The following is a 20,301-nucleotide window of genomic DNA, read 5'->3' on the forward strand; positions in this document are numbered from 1 at the left end:
TTTTCAGGCTTATTGGTTGATAAAACACACCAACCAGCCTGAAAATATGAAACAATTTGTTGTTATGCACATTTTTGGAGGGGGGGAAATGTAATGTAATGTATCGTTCAATTAAACAGTGATGTTCTGAATGACCCGTTGAAAACCGAGGAGGAGTGAAAAATACAACGCTTTCATTCAAATACGTCACTCATTGCTTCAAGGCAAACGTAGGCTACTTCAAAGTCTGTTCAAGAACGTTGAAGGACATTCTGGGGAAACGTGTCATTCGGTACACAAATGTACCAAAACATTTGATCGAACTGAACGCACCTTAGAACTGACGTTCTCATAGATGTTCTACAAAACAATTGCCAAACATGGTTACTATCTGAACTGAGACAAACTCACAGTTTAAAGTAATACAGTCATTATTCAGTTGTAGCCCAGAATTCACCAGAAACAACAATTTCACAGGTATTTCTTCAAAATAAAATCTCCCGGCGGGGGTGGCACCCCACAATTCGCAACACAAAGTTACACCCTTGCAACTAGAGAGCCTCCTCACCCACATATCCTGGTGTTCCACAGGCTGTAGCCATCACATCTCCTGTCCCCTCCATCTTAGACAGACCAAAGTCACTGATCATGATCTTAGCCTCATCATGGGGGTTGTAGTAGAGAAGGTTCTCTGGCTGACAGAGGAAGCACATCAACAACACATGTATGGAAAAAATATATTATTAAACGCTTCCTGAGTATTCCTGTTTGTGAGAGAGCGAGAGAGCGAGAGCGAGAGAGAGAGAGAGAGAGAGAGAGAGAGAGAGAGAGAGAGAGAGAGAGAGAGAGAGAGAGAGAGAGAGAGAGAGAGAGAGAGAGAGAGAGAGAGAAAGAGAGAGATAGAGAAAGAGAGAGAGAGAAAGAAAGAAAGAGATTGTGTGTGAGTGCATGTCCGTACCTTGATGTCTCTGTGTACAATACCCATAGCGTGGAGGTAGGTAACTGTGTGTGTGTGTGTGTGTGTGTGTGTGTGTGTGTGTGTGTGTGTGTGTGTGTGTGTGTGTGTGTGTGTGTGTGTGTGTGTGTGTGTGTGTGTGTGTGTGTGTGTGTGTGTGTGTGTGTGTGTGTGTGTGTGTGTGTGTGTGTGTGTGTGTGTGTGTGTGTGTGTGTGTGTGTGTGTGTGCGTGCGTGTGTGCGTGTGTGCGTGTGTGTGTGTATTCGTACCTTGAGGTCTCTGTGTACGATGCCCATGTCGTGGAGGTAGTTGACAGCATTCAGCACCTGTTTAATGAGTCTGCTGGCATCCATCTCTGTGTAGAAGCCCTTCTCTACAATGCGGTCAAACAACTCACCCCCAGACACCCTGAGACAGAGACACAAGAACTGAATCAATCCTAACCAACTGTAACTCTAACCCTCAACCACAACCCTAGCCTCAACCACAACCCTTGCCTCAACCACAACCCACAACCCTAACCCTCGCCTCAACCTCAATAATAATAATCCTAACCCTAACCCAAGCCCCAACCACAACCCTAACCTCAATCATAACCCTAGTCTCAACCACAACCCTTGCCCTAATAATAATAATAATAATAATAATACATGCCATTTAGCAGACGCTTTTATCCAAAGCGACTTAGACTCAACCCTAACCCTCAACCCTAACCCTAGCCTCAACCTCAACCCTAACCCTAGCCTCAACCTCAACCCTAACCCTAGCCTCAACCTCAACCCTAACCCTAGCCTCAACCTCAACCCTAACCCTAGCCTCAACCTCAACCCTAACCCTAGCCTCAACCCTAACCATAGCCTCAACCTCAACCCTAACCATCAACCCTAACCATAGCCTCAATCTCAACCCTAACCCTCAACCCTAACCCTAGCCTCAACCTCAACCCTAACCCTCAACCCTAACCCTAGCCTCAATCTCAACCCTAACCATAGCCTCAACCTCAACCCTAACCATCAACCCTAACCATAGCCTCAATCTCAACCCTAACCATAGCCTCAACCCTAACCATAGCCTCAACCCTAACCATAGCCTCAACCTCAACTCTAACCCTAGCCTCAACCCTAACCCTAGCCTCAACCCTAACCATAGTCTCAACCTCAACCCTAACCCTAGGCTCAACCCTAACCCTAGCCTCAACCTCAACCCTAACCCTAACTTCAACCCTAATCCTAGCCTCAAACTCAACCCTAACCCTAGCCTCAACCTCAAACCTAACCTCAACCTCAACTCTAACCCCAACCCTAGTCTCAACCTCAACCCTAACCCTAACCTCAACCCTAATCCTAGCCTCAACCTCAACCCTAACCCTAGCCTCAACCTCAACCCTAACCCTAGCCTCAACCCTAGCCTCAACCTCAACCTCAACCCTAACCCTAGCCTCAACCTCAACCCTAACCCTAACCTCAACCCTAACCCTAGCCTCAACCCTAACCATAGTCTCAACCTCAACCCTAAGCCTCAACCTCAACCCTAACCCTAACCTCAACCCTAACCATAGCCTCAACCCTAACCATAGCCTCAACCTCAACTCTAACCCTAGCTTCAACCCTAACCATAGTCTCAACCTCAACCCTAAGCCTCAACCTCAACCCTAACCCTAGCCTCAACCCTAACCCTAGCCTAAACCCTAACCCTAGCCTAAACCCTAACCCTAGCCTCAACCTCAACCCTAACCCTAGCCTCAACCTCAACCCTAACGCTAACCTCAATCTCAACTCTAACCCTAACCCTAACCTCAACCCTAACCCTAACCTCAACCCTAACCCTAGCCTCAACCCTAACCCTCAACCTCAACCCTAATCCTAACCTCAACCTCAACCTCAACCCTAACCTCAACCTTAACCTCAACCCTAACCCTAGCCTCAACCCTAACCCTAGCCTCAGCCCTAACCCTAACCCTAACCTCAACCCTAACCCTAACCTCAACCCTAACCCTAACCTCAACCCTAACCCTAGCCTCAACCCTAACCCTAGCCTCAACCTCAACCCTAGCCTCAACCTCACCCCTAACCCTAGTCTCAATCTCAACCCTAGCCTCAACCTCAATCTCAACCCTAACCCTAGCCTCAACCCTAACCCTAACCTCAACCCTAACCCTAACCTCAACCCTAACCCTAGCCTCAACCCTAACCCTAGTCTCAACCCTCAACCCTAGCCTCAATCTCAACCCTAATCCTAGCTTCATGTCCACATCCCAGTTCAACCCAATGAGGAGATTCTGGATGGAGAAGCAGGTTGTAAAAAACGATGCAGCCTCTTTACTCCGTGCCATCTTGGCTGAGCTACTATGTCAAGCATCGGGAAACGGACTGCAACATCTTAGAAGAGGTGAGGTGTTTTAGTTTAGCCAGGTGGCTAGCCCTGAATCACTACGTGTTTGAGCGGTGCACAACAATATATATTGGACGTGAACGACAGCTCCCCGATGCTCAAAAAGTATGAATGTTCTGACTTCTGCGGAGGCCACATCGTCGCCGTAAATGCTGAACGGCCACTGCAGATGTCGGATATGACCATAAATAAACTTTTCCTCAATGAGCAGGGGGGGGGACAACACTGAGCTAGCCTGCAATGTCACTTCCTGGAGTGTTATGTCTCCATGAGACTCCATCTTAACCAACTTAATTTGACTTCAATGCACTATTGAATGCTCACATAGGAATGAATCGTGTCACGTGATCGATGTCTTTGTCACTCTACATATACAGTCATTGAGTCAAACAGGTCACTCTGAGGGGAGAGAGGACTGAATTAACCTTCACTTAGGTCTAGTTTCCCAAACACTTACGTCTAGTCCTGGATTAATAGGCTATTTCAATTGACATGTCTCCTTTAAGCATGCTTTTCAGTCAAGGCTAAATCTATGTCTAGGGAAACCGGCCCTAGAGTCCATCTTCATTGGTCTTTCGCTGTGTTTGCTACAGAAACAAGGACATATAAAGAAAGCATAAACTCTATGGGTTGCTTGCTTAGAGCTCTATGGGTTGCTTGCTTAGAGCTCTATGGGTTGCTTGCTTAGAGCTCTATGGGTTGCTTGCTTAGAGCTCTATGGGTTGCTTGCTTAGAGCTCTATGGGTTGCTTGCTTAGAGCTCTATGGGTTGCTTGCTTAGAGCCAAGGCCAAAAGCTTACAGCTGCAAAACATGATACATTATCCAAGTGACTGAATTGCTCCAGTGCTCCACTGATACAGAGTACTGGCACATCTTATTTACTACAGCTGGAGTACTGGCACATCTTATTTACTACAGCTGGAGTACTGGAACATCTTATTTACTACAGCTGGAGTACTGGGACATCTTATTTACTACAGCTGGAGTACTGGAACAGCTTATTTACTACAGCTGGAGTACTGGCACATCTTATTTACTACAGCTGGAGTACTGGCACATCTTATTTACTACAGCTGGAGTACTGGCACATCTTATTTACTACAGCTGGAGTACTGGCACATCTTATTTACTACAGCTGGAGTACTGGAACATCTTATTTACTACAGCTGGAGTACTGGAACATCTTATTTACTACAGCTGGAGTACTGGAACATCTTATTTACTACAGCTGGAGTACTGGAACATCTTATTTACTACAGCTGGAGTACTGGAACATCTTCTAGAAATATCACATACGGACGGGCAGGCAGGCAGGCAGGCAGGCAGGCAGGCAGGCAGGCAGGCAGGCAGGCAGGCAGGCAGGCAGGCAGGCAGGCAGGCAGGCAGGCAGGCAGGCAGGCAGGCAGGCAGGCAGGCAGGCAGGCAGGCAGGCAGGCAGGCAGGCAGGCAGGCAGGCAGGCAGGCAGACAGACAGGACAGGACAGGACAGACAGACAGACAGACAGACAGACAGACAGACAGACAGACAGACAGACAGACAGACAGACAGACAGACAGACAGACAGACAGACAGACAGACAGACAGACAGACAGACAGACAGACAGACAGACAGACAGACAGACAGACAGACAGACAGACAGACAGACAGACAGACAGACAGACAGACAGACAGACAGACAGACAGACAGACAGACAGACGGTACTACTCACAACTGCATGATGAGGTATAGGTGGTTGGGGCTCTCATAGATGTCCTCCAAAGCCACAATGTTCTCATGTTTTATCCTGAAGAGAGAAAAACAGTGGATTAAATTCACTCACTATTAACCTCATAAGTTTAATGCCCAGCACAATAAAGCACAATTTCTTCACAAAATGGCTTTGTTCATTACAATGAATTAAGTGTGTGTGTGTGATACAAAGTGAGTGAGTGAATGGTTGTGTGTGAGTTCATTAGTGGCGTGTGTGTGTGTTTTACAAAGTGATTGTGAGTAGATGTGTGTGACGACAAGGCAGACAGTGAACCTGTTGAACCCTCTACTTCAACGTTTCTCCAGCCTTGAGTAGAGACAGAGGTTAAAGGTCAAATGGCCCCTATTCCGTTTTTTTTTTGTGTGTCATATTTTAGTAAAACATATATAGGCAAAAACAACAGACAACTTAAGATTTACATACATTTCAAACAACATTAATGACATCACACTTCCTCAGACCCACATGCTTCCACTGTACCCACACCCAATGTTGTGTCGTAACGTTGGTTATTCATTAATGTGAAGACTGTTATATTATCAAATAAATGATCTGTGTAATTATCATCACGTGATTAAACTAATCATGTAAACATTCATTGACTAGGAAGTCGGGGCACCACAGGAAAATATTGTTTAAAGAGTTGCTATTTCCCAAATTGAAGTCTCTTCAGATATTGTCATATCTTCAAATCAAAATCAAATCAAATCAAATTTTATTTATATAGCCCTTCGTACATCAGCTGATATCTCAAAGTGCTGTACAGAAACCCAGTCTAAAACCCCAAACAGCAAGCAATGCAGGTGTAGAAGCACATATCTTATCGATTACAGTCACTTATTAATGTATTATCACCTCATCAGTCCTATTCTGAATGTCGCAAACCCTTGGATATCTGCACCAACCTTAGCATAAATTATGAATCAGCGATATACCAATTGGCTGAATTATTTATTGACTAACTAACTAAATAATCACACAAAATTACATAAACACACACATGATAGGTTATACATTGGTTACTAACATGATACAAAGAAAAGTCCCTTGTGGATGGAACCGATATGACAGCTTGGTAGACAAAGGAAACGGGTGGGGACAGAGCAAGAGCGGGAAACTCAGAGTGGACCCACGTACATACAGTTGATTATTACACTCATGGAAATGCTAATACTTTGAACATGAACAGCCAGTCATTCGAAAAGAAATTTCAATTTACATATTTTCGAGTGTATGCCTTTGTTGTCTCTTTCTGTGAACTCCGATCCGTCTGCTGGAGAGAGTCGACAGGAAAGTCTCTAGTTGCGTTTCCCAGAAGTCACAAGGTCTTTTGTCATTGTTTAACTTGTTCAGCGGGCTCTGGATAGTGTCTGTTATAATGGATATGTCAGACGTACCAATGGTCGTTTGACAAGGTAATGTTCTCGAGAATGGATCTTTCAGAGTACCATTCGGTCGTTCCATCGGTTGCGTTTACCAGACTGAAGTACTTAAACAGCTGCAGACTGAATAATCGGGTCTTTAGTTTGTAGATTTCTTAACCATTTCAGTGTGGGGATGATCCCCCACGTTCTCTGGTCTTGTCCTTCGGTGGAGTTGTAGTTCTAAACCATTTTGCAACATCTGGTTCACGCATTAAGTGTGCTTGGTCTATAGAGAGGTAGATGTCTCAACAGTTTGTAACGTATTCAGTTGGCGCTGCACGTAACTGGTCTTTATTTAAATCGCCAACCATTTCAACATGTAGCTACAGTTCCATGATCTCATGTCACAGCTAGAACCACTTCACACACCGGCAGCAACCCGGCATGTTTTGGTCTAAATGTATAATTAGTCGTGAGTGGAGTAAAGAAGGGGCGTTCCGTGACGCCGAAGTAAATGTCTGTGCTCACAGGGTCGTGGCCACTGACTTGATTAAGACTTCATATGAAAAACAATTATCTCATTTGGAAGGCTAACATCACATTACATCTATATTCTCTTAAATAGTTTCATATTCAATCATATATGTTCCCCCACATTTGGATGTGACCCTGACAACTGGGAGATATATACATTAAGAGATACAGTTATGTTGTCCTACCATCTTTAGTTACATTACAAATTATTAACAAATTCCACAGGATTGTTCTTTGATTTTCCACCGACCACCCAGCTGTCTGGATTTACAGAAATACTGTTTCATTATTCAACTTTTTGGTGTGTTAAAGTTGTGGCCAAGTCTCTCTCACATCCCAATACTACAGACCCAGAAGCAGAGACGTGTGCCCCCCCCTAATGCTTATAGAGCTCTGACCCATATGACTTCAGATTGCGTTATCTTGTTTGTCTGTCTTCTTTCCAATATTTAAATAATAAAGCATTTGGTTCTTCCATTCTCTTAACGTTGGAGTATTGCTTGACCTCCACTAAGTGGAGGACGGCAGGGTGGCCTAGTGGTTAGAGTGTTGGACTAGTAACCGCAAGGTTGCAAGTTCAAATCCCCGAGCTGACAAGGTACAAATCAGTCGTTCTGCCCCTGAACAAGCAGTTAGTTAACCCACTGTTCCTAGGCCGTCATTGAAAATAAGAATTTGTTCTTTAACTGACTTGCCTAGTTAAATAAAGGTAAAATAAAAAATAACTTCTTCAATATAAGTGCCAAAAATAATATTGTCCAATCCATTGGGTATCTCAACACACACCCATATGCCATGTCTTCAAATATGCAGACAGATGGATTAAAAGTAAACTTTTAAAACGTCTGACAGACAGTTTTCTTGTTATGCACTTGAGTGAGGACCCAAAAGCGGTTTAACAAAAACAGAGTCCTTTAATGTAAACACAGGGAAGACATAGATCCTCTTCAGATAACCCGCAGAGAGGGCGACAAAATGAAACAAAAAGTCCTTCTGATAATACAAAAGAGCCCCCTTCTTAGCAGCAGAGGAGAATAGCTTGGTTAGCGGCGACAGGCTGCAGGTCTCTATGGGTAGGCGCGGGTCGTAGAGGAACAGTGGTACCTGATCTCAGGAGACATGGAAGACCGGGTGGACGCGACGAAGATATCGCGGGAGAAGAAGTCGCACTGCGACAGGATTAATGATCTGAGAAATACGGAACGGACCAATGAACCGCGGGGTCAACTTGCGAGAAGCTGTCTTAAGGGGAAGGTTTTGAGTGGAGAGCCATACTCTCTGTCCGCGACAATATCTAGGACTCTTAGTTCTACGCTTATTAGCGGCTCTCACAGTCTGCGCCCTATAATGGCAAAGTGCAGACCTGACCCCCTTCCAGGTGCGCTCACAACGTTGGACAAAAGCCTGAGCGGAGGGGACGCAGGACTCGGCGAGCTGAGACGAGAACAGCGGAGGTTGGTACGCGAGGCTACTCTGAAAAGGAGATAGACCGGTCGCAGACGAAGGAAGCGAGTTGTGGGCGTATTCTGCCCAGGGGAGCTGTTCTGACCAAGACGCAGGGTTACATTTACATTTACATTTAAGTAATTTAGCAGACGCTCTTATCCAGAGCGACTTACAAGTTACGAAAAGAAAGACTGCGTAAGATGCGACCAACAGTCTGATTGGCCCGTTCGGTTTGACCGTTAGACTGAGGGTGGAAGCCGGACGAGAGACTGACGGAAGCCCCAATCAAACGGCAAAACTCCCTCCAAAATTGGGACGTGAACTGCGGGCCCCTGTCCGAAACGACGTCTGACGGAAGGCCATGAATTCTGAAAACATTCTCGATGATGATTTGTGCCGTTTCTTTAGCAGAAGGGAGCTTAGCGAGGGGAATAAAATGAGCCGCCTTAGAGAACCTATCGACAACCGTAAGAATAACTGTCTTCCCCGCTGACGAAGGCAGTCCGGTGATAAAATCTAAGGCGATGTGAGACCACGGTCGAGAGGGAATGGGAAGCGGTCTGAGACAGCCGGCAGGAGGGGAGTTCCCGGACTTAGCAGCCACGAAACGACGCGTGTCACATTCCCGAGTGGGCCACCAAAAACGCTGGCGAATGGAAGCAAGCGTACCCCGAACGCCGGGGTGGCCGGCTAACTTGGCAGAGTGAGCCCACTGAAGAACGGCCAGACGAGTAGGAACGGGAACGAAAAGAAGGTTCCTAGAGCAAGCGCTCGGCGACGGAGTGTGAGTGAGTGCTCGCTTTACCTGCCTCTCAATTCCCCAGACAGTCAACCCGACAACACGCCCCTCAGGGAGAATCCCCTCGGGGTCGGTGGAGACTACTGAAGAACTGAAGAGACGAGATAAAGCATCAGGCTTGGTGTTCTTAGAGCCCGGACGATAAGAAATTACGAACTCGAAACGAGCGAAAAACAGAGCCTCAACGAGCCTGACGCGCATTAAGTTGTTTGGCAGAACGGATGTACTCAAGGTTCCTATGGTCAGTCCAAACGACAAAAGGAATGGTCGCCCCCTCCAACCACTGTCGCCATTCGCCTAGGGCTAAGCGGATGGCGAGCAGTTCGCGGTTTCCCATATCATAGTTACGTTCCGAAGGCGGCAGGCGATGAGAAAAATACGCGCAAGGGTGGACCTTGCCGTCAGAGAGGGAGCGTTGAGAAAGAATGGCTCCCACGCCCACCTCTGACGTGTCAACCTCGACAACGAACTGCCTAGAGATGTCAGGTGTAACAAGGATAGGTGCGGATGTAAAACGATTCTTGAGAAGATCAAAAGCTCCCTGGGCGGAAATGGACCACTTAAAGCACGTCTTGACAGAAGTAAGGGCTGTGAGGGGAGCTGCCACCTGACCGAAATTACGGATGAAACGACGATAGAAATTCGCGAAGCCGAGAAAGCGCTGCAGCTCGACGCGTGATTTAGGAACGGGCCAATTAATGACAGCTTGGACCTTAGCGGGATCCATCTTAATGCCTTCAGCGGAAATAACAGAACCAAGAAATGTGACGGAGGAGGCATGAAAAGTGCACTTCTCAGCCTTCACATAAAGACAATTCTCTAAAAGGCGCTGGAGGATGCATAGAACGTGCTGAACATGAATCGGGAGTGACGGTGAAAAAAATTAGGATATCGTCAATGTAAACGAAAACAAAGATGTTCAGCATGTCTCTCAGGACGTCATTTACTAATGCCTGAAAGACAGCTGGAGCATTAACGAGGCCGAAAGGAAGAACCCGGTATTCAAAGTGCCCTAACAGAGTGTTAAACGCCGTTTTCCACTCGTCCCCCTCCCTGATGCGCACGAGATGGTAAGCGTTACGAAGGTCCAACTTAGTGAAAAACCTGGCTCCCTGCAGGATCTCAAAGGCTGAAGACATAAGAGGGAGCGGATAACGATTCTTAACTGTTATGTCATTCAGCCCTCGATAATCTATGCAGGGGCGCAGGGACCCGTCCTTCTTCTGAACAAAAAAAAACCCCGCTCCGGCGGGAGAGGAGGAGGGGACTATGGTACCGGCGTCAAAAGCTGCAGACAAATAATCTTCGAGAGCCTTACGTTCGGGAGCCGACAGAGAGTATAGTCTACCCCGCGGGGGAGTGGTTCCCGGAAGGAGATCAATACTACAATCATACGACCGGTGCGGAGGAAGAGAGGTGGCCCTGGACCGACTGAACACCGTGCGCAGATCGTGATACTCCTCCGGCACCCCCGTCAAATCACCAGGCTCCTCCTGTGAAGAAGAGACAGAGGAAACAGGAGGAATAGCAGACATTAAACATTTCACATGACAAGAGATGTTCCAGGAGAGGATAGAATTACTAGACCAATTAATAGAAGGATTATGACGAACTAGCCAGGGATGGCCCAAAACAACAGGTGTAAAAGGTGAACGAAAAATTTAAAAAGAAATGGTTTCGCTATGATTACCAGAGACAGTGAGGGTTAAAGGTAGCGTCTCACGCTGAATCCTGGGGAGAGAACTACCATCCAAAGCGAACAAGGCCGTGGGATCCCTTAACTGTCTGAAAGGAATGTCATGTTCCCGAGCCCAGGTCTCGTCCATAAAACAGCCCTCCGCCCCAGAGTCTATCAAGGCACTGCAGGAAGCTGACGAACCGGTCCAGTGGAGATGGACCAAAAAGGTAGTGCAGGATCTTGAAGGAGAGACCAGAGTTGTAGCGCTCACCAGTAGCCCTCCTCTTACTGATGAGCTCTGGCTTTTACTGGGCATGAAGTGACAAAATGACCAGCGGAACCGCAATAGAGACAGAGGCGGTTGGTGATTCTCCGTTCCTTCTCCTTAGCCGAGATGCGGATACCCTCCAGCTGCATAGGCTCAGAACCCGAGCCGGCAGAGGAAGAGGGTAGTGATGCGGAGAGGGGGGCAACGGAGAACGCGAGCTCCTTTCCACGAGCTCGGCGACGAAGCTCAAACCGTCGCTCTATGCGAATAGCGAGTTCAATCTAGGAATCCATGCTGGAAGAAACCTCCCTGGAGAGAATCTCATCCTTAACCTCCGCGCGGAGACCCTCCAGAAAACGAGCGAGCAAAGCCGGCTCGTTCCAGTCACTGGAGGCAGCAAGAGTGCGAAACTCAATAGAGTAATCTGTTATGGATCGATTACCTTGACATAGGGAAGACAGGAACCTGGAAGCTTCCTCCCCAAAAACAGAACGGTCAAAAACCCGTATCATCTCCTCCTTAAAGTCCTGATACTGGTTAGTACACTCAGCCCTCGCTTCCCAGATTGCCGTGCCCCACTCACGAGCCCGTCCAGTAAGGAGAGATATGACGTAGGCGATACGAGCTGTGCTCCTGGAGTAAGTGTTGGGCTGGAGAGAAAACACAACATCACACTGAGTGAGGAACGAGCGGCATTCAGTGGGCTCCCCAGAGTAACACGGCGGGTTATTGATTCTGGGCTCCGGAGATTCGGAAGCCCTGGAAGTGGCCAGTGGATCGAGGCGGAGATGGTGAATCTGTCTTGTGAGGTCGGAGACTTGGGCGGCCAGGGTCTCAACGGCATGTCGAGCAGCAGACAATTCCTCCTCGTGTCTGCCTAGCATCGCTCCCTGGATCTCGACGGCTGAGTGGAAAGGATCCGGAGTCGCTGGGTACATAATGGTCAGATTCTTCTGTTCTGCACTTGAGTGAGGACCCAAAAGCGGTTTAACAAAAACAGAGTCCTTTAATGTAAACACAGGGAAGACATAGATCCTCTTCAGATGTAGATAATGGAAAAATAGACAACCCGCAGAGAGGGCGACAAAATGAAACAAAAAGTCCTTCTGATAATTACAAAAGAGCCCCCTTCTTAGCAGCAGAGGAGAATAGCTTGGTTAGCGGCGACAGGCTGCAGGTCTCTCTGGGTAGGCGCGGGTCGTAGAGGAACAGTGGTAGCTGATCTCACGTAGCATCAGATGAACTGGACACAGTACAAACGATAAGACAGTTAGCTGAGTACAGGATGCACTTGCCAGGCAGATTCCGACAGGATGGGACAAGGATGAAGCAAACGAGACGATAGTTTGTTTCTGGCATGAGAAACTCAAACGAGAATCTGACAAAGAAAGAAGCAGAAACAGAGAGAGAAATAGAGACCTAATCAGAGGGAAAAAGGGAACAGGTGGGAAAAGGGTGAACGAGGTAGTTAGAGGAGATGAGGAACAGCTGGAGGAGGAGAGAAAGAGAAGGTAACCTAATACGACCAGCAGAGGGAGACAGAGTGAAGAGAAAGAACAGGAACAAGACATAATATGACAAGACATGACATTTCTAACTATTCCCATAACTTTTAGACTTTATATCAGAAGGAATGAATTATTGAGTCATTGTTAGTTGGCACCCTTTTCCCTATGGGCCATAGGCAGCCAAAGAAACCCACTCAACGTTCCTACTGATCATCAGTAAGTGACTCATGCAGTGTAATGGTAACCCTGTCATGGTTAACCAGCACAATAAGCACCAGGGTCCTGTTGAGTAGGCACAAAAACAGAAGAAAACGGTCCATGGAATGGAATGAAACAGGGAGGTACTATTTGAACTTGTCCAATAAGAAACAATGGATTTCAGTGGGTTTTTCATTGCAAATCATTTTGCTACAATATGCTTTCATGAACATGACCCTGAAGCAGACGCTTGAAACAAAGAGTGAGGTGGGAGAGAGCTGGTGTCCAAGCAACAGGGTGTGGGTGAACACTAAAACGCCATGGAAACGAGGACGTAACTAATGATGGGCCTTGTTTAGAGAGACAGGTGGGTGAAGGAGGGGGAGGAGGGGTGTGTGTGTGTGTGTGTGTGTGTGTGTGTGTGTGTGTGTGTGTGTGTGTGTGTGTGTGTGTGTGTGTGTGTGTGTGTGTGTGTGTGTGTGTGTGTGTGTGTGTGTGTGTGTGTGTGTGTGTGTGTGTGTGTGTGTGTGTGTGTGTGTGTGTGTGTGTGTGTGTGTGTGTGTGTGTGAAACCTGCACACAATGTTGCTGCTTCAGGGTGCTGGGATAAAGCATTGAGAAATACAAAACGGATGAGAGAGAGAGACGGAGGGAAAGAGAGACGGACAGAAAGACAGAGAGACAGAAGAGAGAGAGAGACAGTGAGAGAAAGGAGAGAAATAGAGACAGAGAAAGAGAGACGGAGAGAGAGAGATGGAGAGACGGAGAGAAAGAGAGATGGACAGAAAGACAGAGAGACAGGAGAGAGAGAGTGAGAGAAAGGAGAGAAATAGAGACAGAGAAAGAGAGACAGAGAAAGAGAGAGATGGAGAGACGGAGAGAGAGACAGAGAGAGAGAGATGGGGAGAAAGAGACAAGAGAAAGAGAGATGGAGAGAAAGAGAGAAAGAGAGATGGAGGGAAAGAGACGTAGAGGGAGAGACAGAGAGAGAGATGGAGAGAGAGAGACGGAGAGAAAGAAAGATGGAAGAGAGAGAGAGACAAGAGAAAGAGACAGAGAGACAGAGAAGAGAGAGAGGAGGAGAGAAAGAGAGAGAGATGGAGAGAAAGAAAGATGGAAGAGAGAGAGAGACAAGAGAAAGAGACAGAGAGACAGAGAAGAGAGAGAGGAGGAGAGAAAGAGAGAGAGATGGAGAGAAAGAGACAAGAGAAAGAGAGACGGAGAGAAAGAGAGAGAGACAGAGATGGAGAGACGGAGAGAGAGAGAGACAACAGAAAGAGACAGAGAGAGAGAGAAAAGAGAGATGGAGAGAAAGAGAGAGAGACAGAGAGAGAGAGAGATGGGGAGAAAGAGACAAGAGAAAGAGAGAAACGGAAGAGAAAGATCGAGACGTAGAGAGAGATGGAGGGAAAGCGAGACAGAAAGAGGCAGAAAAAGAGAGACAGAGAAAGAGAGAGATGGCGAGACGGAGAGAGAAAGAGAGAGAGACAGAATAGAGAGAGATGGAGGGAAAGCGAGACAGAAAGAGGCAGAGAAAGAGAGACAGAGAAAGAGAGAGATGGCGAGACGGAGAGAGAAAGAGAGAGAGACAGGAGAGAAAGATGGAGAGAAAAACAAGAGAAAGAGAGAGAGATGGAGAGAAAGAGACAGGGAGAAAGGGAGAGATAGATGGAGAGAAAGAGAGATGGAGAGAGAGAGACGGAGAAAGAGAGAGAGAGATGGAGAGAAAGAAACAGGGAGAAAGAGAGAGATCGATGGAGAGAGAGAGATGGAGAGAAAGAGAGAGAGACAGGGAGAAAGAGAGAGAGAGATGGAGAGACAGGGAGAAAGAGAGAGATTGATGGACAGAAAGAGAGAGAGAGATGGAGAGAAATAGACAGGGAGAAAGAGAGAGATAGATGGAGAGAAAGAGACAAGAGAAAGGGAGAGATAGATGGAGAGAAAGAGACAAGAGAAAGGGAGAGATAGATGGAGAGAAAGAGAGATGGAGAGAGAGAAATAGAAAGGGCAGCAGAATCTAAAGAAGGCAATCGTAACCAAGCAACTCACTCCGCCCAACAGCAACCAAATTCTCATCAAGAGTGACTGATGGATAACCCCAGGCTCTGAGGAGAATTACCCATGAACTCGGGGGGGGGGGGCTAGAGAGCTAGTGCCGTCCTCACCTGCATGCTCACATCACGTCATGTGTTCTCTATTGACAGGGTGGAGCTACTCGGACAGAGTGGAGCTACTGTATATGACTGAATGAGTAACACATAACTAGAGCTTAGCTGAAATGGCATTGGCACCACAATGGCTGGTGAAGGTGTAAGTTGCTTTGACTCACTCTAGTCCATGTACGTGACTCAACTTGTAAGGACGCTTTGGATATGAATGACTGCTGAAAAAACCCTCTTATTAACCAGTGGTTGGTGAGCCAGATATGGAGGTGAAGGGAAAGTCCATGGTTTGAATCAACCTGCACAGAGATTATATCTAATACAGACGTGGTGACATTTTGGGAGGGTTGGGTTTCATACAGTAAGACCCATACTGTGAAGTGCAGTGTTTTTGTGTTATGGTACCTACATTTTTCAGATGTTCTTTGTACTAGATAGATACAGTTGAAGAGTCACAGGGAAGGAGCATAGCAAGGACTGAACAGGTCGGTATTTGAACCTGTGGAAACACTGCATATGATTCCCCAAGAGGCAGAGTTACCCCACCCCTCTGGTACCTACTTCCTTAGCACGGCGATTTCGTTCTCGATGCTGGTCTCCTTCCCCTTCAGTGCTTTCTTAGGGATACACTTCACTGCAACCATCTTCCCTGTGGTCTTCTCCCTGGCCATTACCACTTCCGAGAATGCACCACTGTGGAGCGTGAGAGAGACAGAGAGACAGAGAGACAGAGAGACAGAGAGACAGAGAGACAGACAGACAGACAGACAGACAGACAGACAGACAGACAGACAGACAGACAGACAGACAGACAGACAGACAGACAGACAGACAGACAGACAGACAGACAGACAGACAGACAGACAGACAGACAGACATATATATATATATATATATATAGAGAGAGAGAGAGAGATACAGAGAGCGAGAGAGGGAAGGAAGGAATAAGAAAGTACATTGGTTAATTTTGCATAAGCACAAACAGAGAGTATTGACATACATGTATTATAGAGAGCATCCAGAGAAAGACAGTGTAGAATAGATTAACATCACAGTGTAAATATTTACTGTAGACTAGACTAACTTTACAATGTACATGTTTTGTCATGTTTTGTCATTGATTGTCATGTCTTGTCCCTGTGCTTCCCCTTCTATTCGTTTCCCCCTGCTGGTCTTATTAGGTTCTTTCCCTCTTTCTATCCCTCTCTCTCCCCCTCCCTCTCTCCTCTCCCTCTCTCTCTCTCTCTCTCTCTCTCTCTCTATCGTTCCGTTCCTGCTCCCAGCTGTTCCTCATTCTCTTAACTACCTCATTTACTCTTTCACACCTGTCCCCTATTTTGCCCTCTGATTAGAGTCCCTATTTCTCCCTCTGTTTTCCGCTTCTGTCCTTGTCGGATCCTTGTTTGATGTTTGCTGTTCTGTGTCCTTGTTCCGCCCTGTCGTGTTTCTGCCTTCTTCAGATGCTGCGTGTGAGCAGGTATCTATATCAGCTACGGCCTGCGCCTTCCCGAAGCGACCTGCAGTCTGTGGTCACGTATCCAGTTGTTCCCCTCTACTGCCTAGAGGATTTCAGTTTTCCTGTTTGACTTTACCTGAGATTATATCCAGGATTATCGTTTTTGTTATAGACTGGAATAAAGACTCTGTTCCTGTTAAGTCGCTTTTGGGTCCTCATTCACCAGCATAACAGAAGGATCCGGCCAAGAATGGACCCAGCGACTACGGATTCTCTCTACTCTGCTGTCGAGTTCCAGGGAGCGATGCTAGGAAGACACGAACAGGAATTGTCTGCTGCTCGACATGCCGTTGAGACCCTGGCCGCCCAAGTCTCCGGCCTCTCGGAGGAGATTCACAATCTCCGCCTCGATCCACCGGTTACCTCCTGGGCTTCCGGGTCTCCGGAGCCCAGAATTAATAACCCACCGTGCTACTATGGGGAGCCTACTGAATGTCGCTCGTTCCTTACCCAGTGTGATATAGTGTTCTCTCTCCAGCCCCACACGTACTCCAGGGGTATTGCTCGGATCGCCTACGTCATATCACTCCTTACTGGACGGGCTCGGGAGTGGGGCACAGCTATCTGGGAGGCAAGGGCTGAGTGTACTAACGAGTATCAGAACTTTAAAGAGGAGATGATACGGGTTTTTGATCGTTCTGTTTTTGGGAAAGAAGCTTCCTGGTCCCTGTCTTCCCTATGTCAAGGTAATCGATCCATAACGGATTACTCTATAGAGTTTCGCACTCTTGCTGCCTCCAGTAACTGGAACGAGCAGGCGTTGCTCGCTCGTTTTCTGGAGGGACTCCACGCTAAGGTTAAGGATGAGATTCTCTCCCGGGAGGTTCCATCCAGCGTGGATTCTTTGATTGAACTCGCTATTCGCATTGAACGACGGGTAGATCTTCGTCACCGAGCTCATGGAAGAGAGCTCGCGTTAACTGTGTCCCCCTCTCCCCGACACTACCATCTTTCCCCACTGACTCAGGTGTTGAGCCCATGCAGCTGGGGGGTATTCGCATCTCGACTAAGGAGAGGGAACGGAGAATCACCAACCGCCTCTGTCTCTATTGCGGTTCCGCTGGTCATTTTGTCATTTCATGTCCAGTAAAAGGCCAGAGCTCATCAGTAAGCGGAGGGCGACTGATAAGCGCTACTACTCTGTCCTCTCCGTCAAGTACCTGTACTACCTTGCCGGTCCATCTACGCTGGACCGGATCGGCAGCTTCCTGCAGTGCATTAATAGACTCTGGGGCGGAGGGCTGTTTTATGGACGAAGCCTGGGCTCGGGAACATGACATTCCTTTCAGACAGTTAGGGGAGCCCACGGTCATGTTCGCCTTGGATGGTAGTCCTCTCCCCAGTATATTATGTGAAACACTACCTTTAACCCTCACAGTATCTGTTAACCATAGTGAGACCATTTCTTTTTTGATTTTTTGTTCACCTTTTACACCTGTTGTTTTGGGTCATCCCTGGCTAGTGTGTCATAATCCTTCTTTTGATTGGTCTAGTAATTCTATCCTTTCCTGGAACGTTTCTTGTCATGTGAAATGTTTAATGTCTGCTATTCCTCCTGTTTCTTCTGCTCCCTCTTCACAGGAGGAACCTGGTGATTTGACAGGAGGGTCGGAGGAATATCATGATCTGCGCACGGTCTTCAGTCGGTCTAGAGCCACCTCCCTTCCTCCTCACCGGTCGTATGATTGTTGTACTGATCTCCTCAAGAAGCGTTTTGCATCCGCTCCTATCCTTGTTGCACCTGACGTCACTAAACAGTTCATTGTCGAGGTAGACGCGTCGGAGGTGGGCGTGGGAGCCATTCTGTCCCAGCGCTCCCATACTGAAGATGGGGTCCACCCTTGCGCGTATTTTTCTCATCGCCTGTCGCCGTCGGAACGTAACTATGATGTGGCTAACCGCGAACTGCTCGCCATCCGTTTAGCCCTAGGCGAATGGCGACAGTGGTTGGAGGGGGCGACCGTTCCTTTTGTCGTTTGGACTGACCAAAAGAACCTTGAGTACATCCGTTCTGCCAAACGACTCAATGCGCGTCAAGCTCGTTGGGTGTTGTTTTTCGCTCGTTTCGAGTTCGTGATTTCTTATCGCCCGGGTACTAAGAACACCAAGCCTGATACTTTATCCCGTCTCTTCAGTTCTTCTGTAGCGTCTACCGACCCCGAGGGGATTCTCCCTGAGGGGCGTGTTGTCGGGTTGAATGTCTGGGGAATTGAGAGACAGGTCAAGCAAGCACTCACTCACACTCCGTCGCCGCGCGCTTGTCCTAGTAACCTTCTTTTCGTTCCTGTCTCTACTCGTCTGGCTGTTCTTCAGTGGGCTCACTCTTCCAAGTTAGCTGGCCACCCCGGCGTTCGGGGTACGCTTGCTTCTATTCGCCAGCGGTTTTGGTGGCCTACTCAGGAGCGTGACACGCGCCGTTTCGTGGCTGCTTGTTCGGACTGCGCGCAGAATAAGTCCGGTAACTTTTTTTCTGCTTCTGCTCCTGGCCTTGCTGGGTCTCAGTCTGTCCCCAGCCACCGCATCTCTCCTGCCCTTGCTGTGTCTCAGTCTGTCCCCTGCCACCGCATCTCTCCTGGTCCTGCTCCTGCACTTGCTGTGTCTCAGTCTGTCCACAGCCACCGCCTCTCTCCTGTTCCTGGTCTTAGCCTTGCTGTGTCTCAGTCTGTCCCTAGTTGTTACTCTCCTGGCCTGTTTGGTCCTGATTGCTCTAACGCTTACAGTTCTCTACCCGTGTCTCATTTTTATAAGAGTAATAGCCCTAGATTCCCTCTTCATCGTCTCCCGTTACGGTCCTGAGGAGAGGAGTTGGGTTCTTTCTCGGGACGTGCTGGACCGTTTGTTGATCAATGATTTCCTCCGTTGCCGCCAGGGTTCCTCCTCGAGTGCGCCAGGAGGCGCTCGGTGAGTGGGGGGGTACTGTCATGTTTTGTCATTGATTGTCATGTCTTGTCCCTGTGCTTCCCCTTCTATTTGTTTCCCCCTGCTGGTCTTATTAGGTTCTTTCCCTCTTTCTATCCCTCTCTCTCCCCCTCCCTCTCTCCCTCTCTCTCTCTCTCTCTATCGTTCCGTTCCTGCTCCCAGCTGTTCCTCATTCTCTTAACTACCTCATTTACTCTTTCACACCTGTCCCCTATTTTGCCCTCTGATTAGAGTCCCTATTTCTCCCTCTGTTTTCCGCTTCTGTCCTTGTCAGATCCTTGTTTGATGTTTGCTGTTCTGTGTCCTTGTTCCGCCCTGTCGTGTTTCTGCCTTCTTCAGATGCTGCGTGTGAGCAGGTATCTATATCAGCTACGGCCTGCGCCTTCCCGAAGCGACCTGCAGTCTGTGGTCACGTATCCAGTTGTTCCCCTCTACTGCCTAGAGGATTTCAGTTTTCCTGTTTGACTTTACCTGAGATTATATCCAGGATTATCGTTTTTGTTATAGACTGGAATAAAGACTCTGTTTCTGTTAAGTCGCTTTTGGGTCCTCATTCACCAGCATAACATGTTTACTGTAGAACAGACTAACATTACAATGTACATACTTACTGTAGAATAGACTAACATTACACTGTAAACATTTACTGTAGAATAGACTAACATACTGTGAATATGTACTGTAGAACAGACTAACATTATACTGTGAATATTTACTGTACAACAAACAGACTAACATTATACTGTGCATATTTACTGTAGATTAGACTAACATTATACTGTGAAACTTACTGTAGAATAGACTAACATTATACTATGAATATTTACTGTA

The 20,301-nt window shown here is 47.4% G+C and overlaps 1 protein-coding gene across 1 annotated transcript in view; it reads right to left on the minus strand.

Moving 5' to 3' along the window:
• camk1db (calcium/calmodulin-dependent protein kinase 1Db) overlaps positions 1-20,301 on the minus strand; it is an 80,679-nt gene that overhangs the window by 31,623 nt on the left and 28,755 nt on the right. Inside the window, exons 2-5 of the mRNA XM_046355474.1 lie at positions 15,597-15,728; positions 5,038-5,112; positions 1,204-1,342; positions 548-674 (exon numbers count right to left, since the gene is read on the minus strand). Coding sequence (XP_046211430.1) covers positions 548-674; positions 1,204-1,342; positions 5,038-5,112; positions 15,597-15,728 — 473 coding nt within the window. The remainder of the gene's footprint in view (positions 1-547; positions 675-1,203; positions 1,343-5,037; positions 5,113-15,596; positions 15,729-20,301) is intronic.

This window comes from Oncorhynchus gorbuscha, linkage group LG01, assembly GCF_021184085.1.
Source record: "Oncorhynchus gorbuscha isolate QuinsamMale2020 ecotype Even-year linkage group LG01, OgorEven_v1.0, whole genome shotgun sequence".
Taxonomy (NCBI): Eukaryota; Metazoa; Chordata; class Actinopteri; order Salmoniformes; family Salmonidae; genus Oncorhynchus; species Oncorhynchus gorbuscha.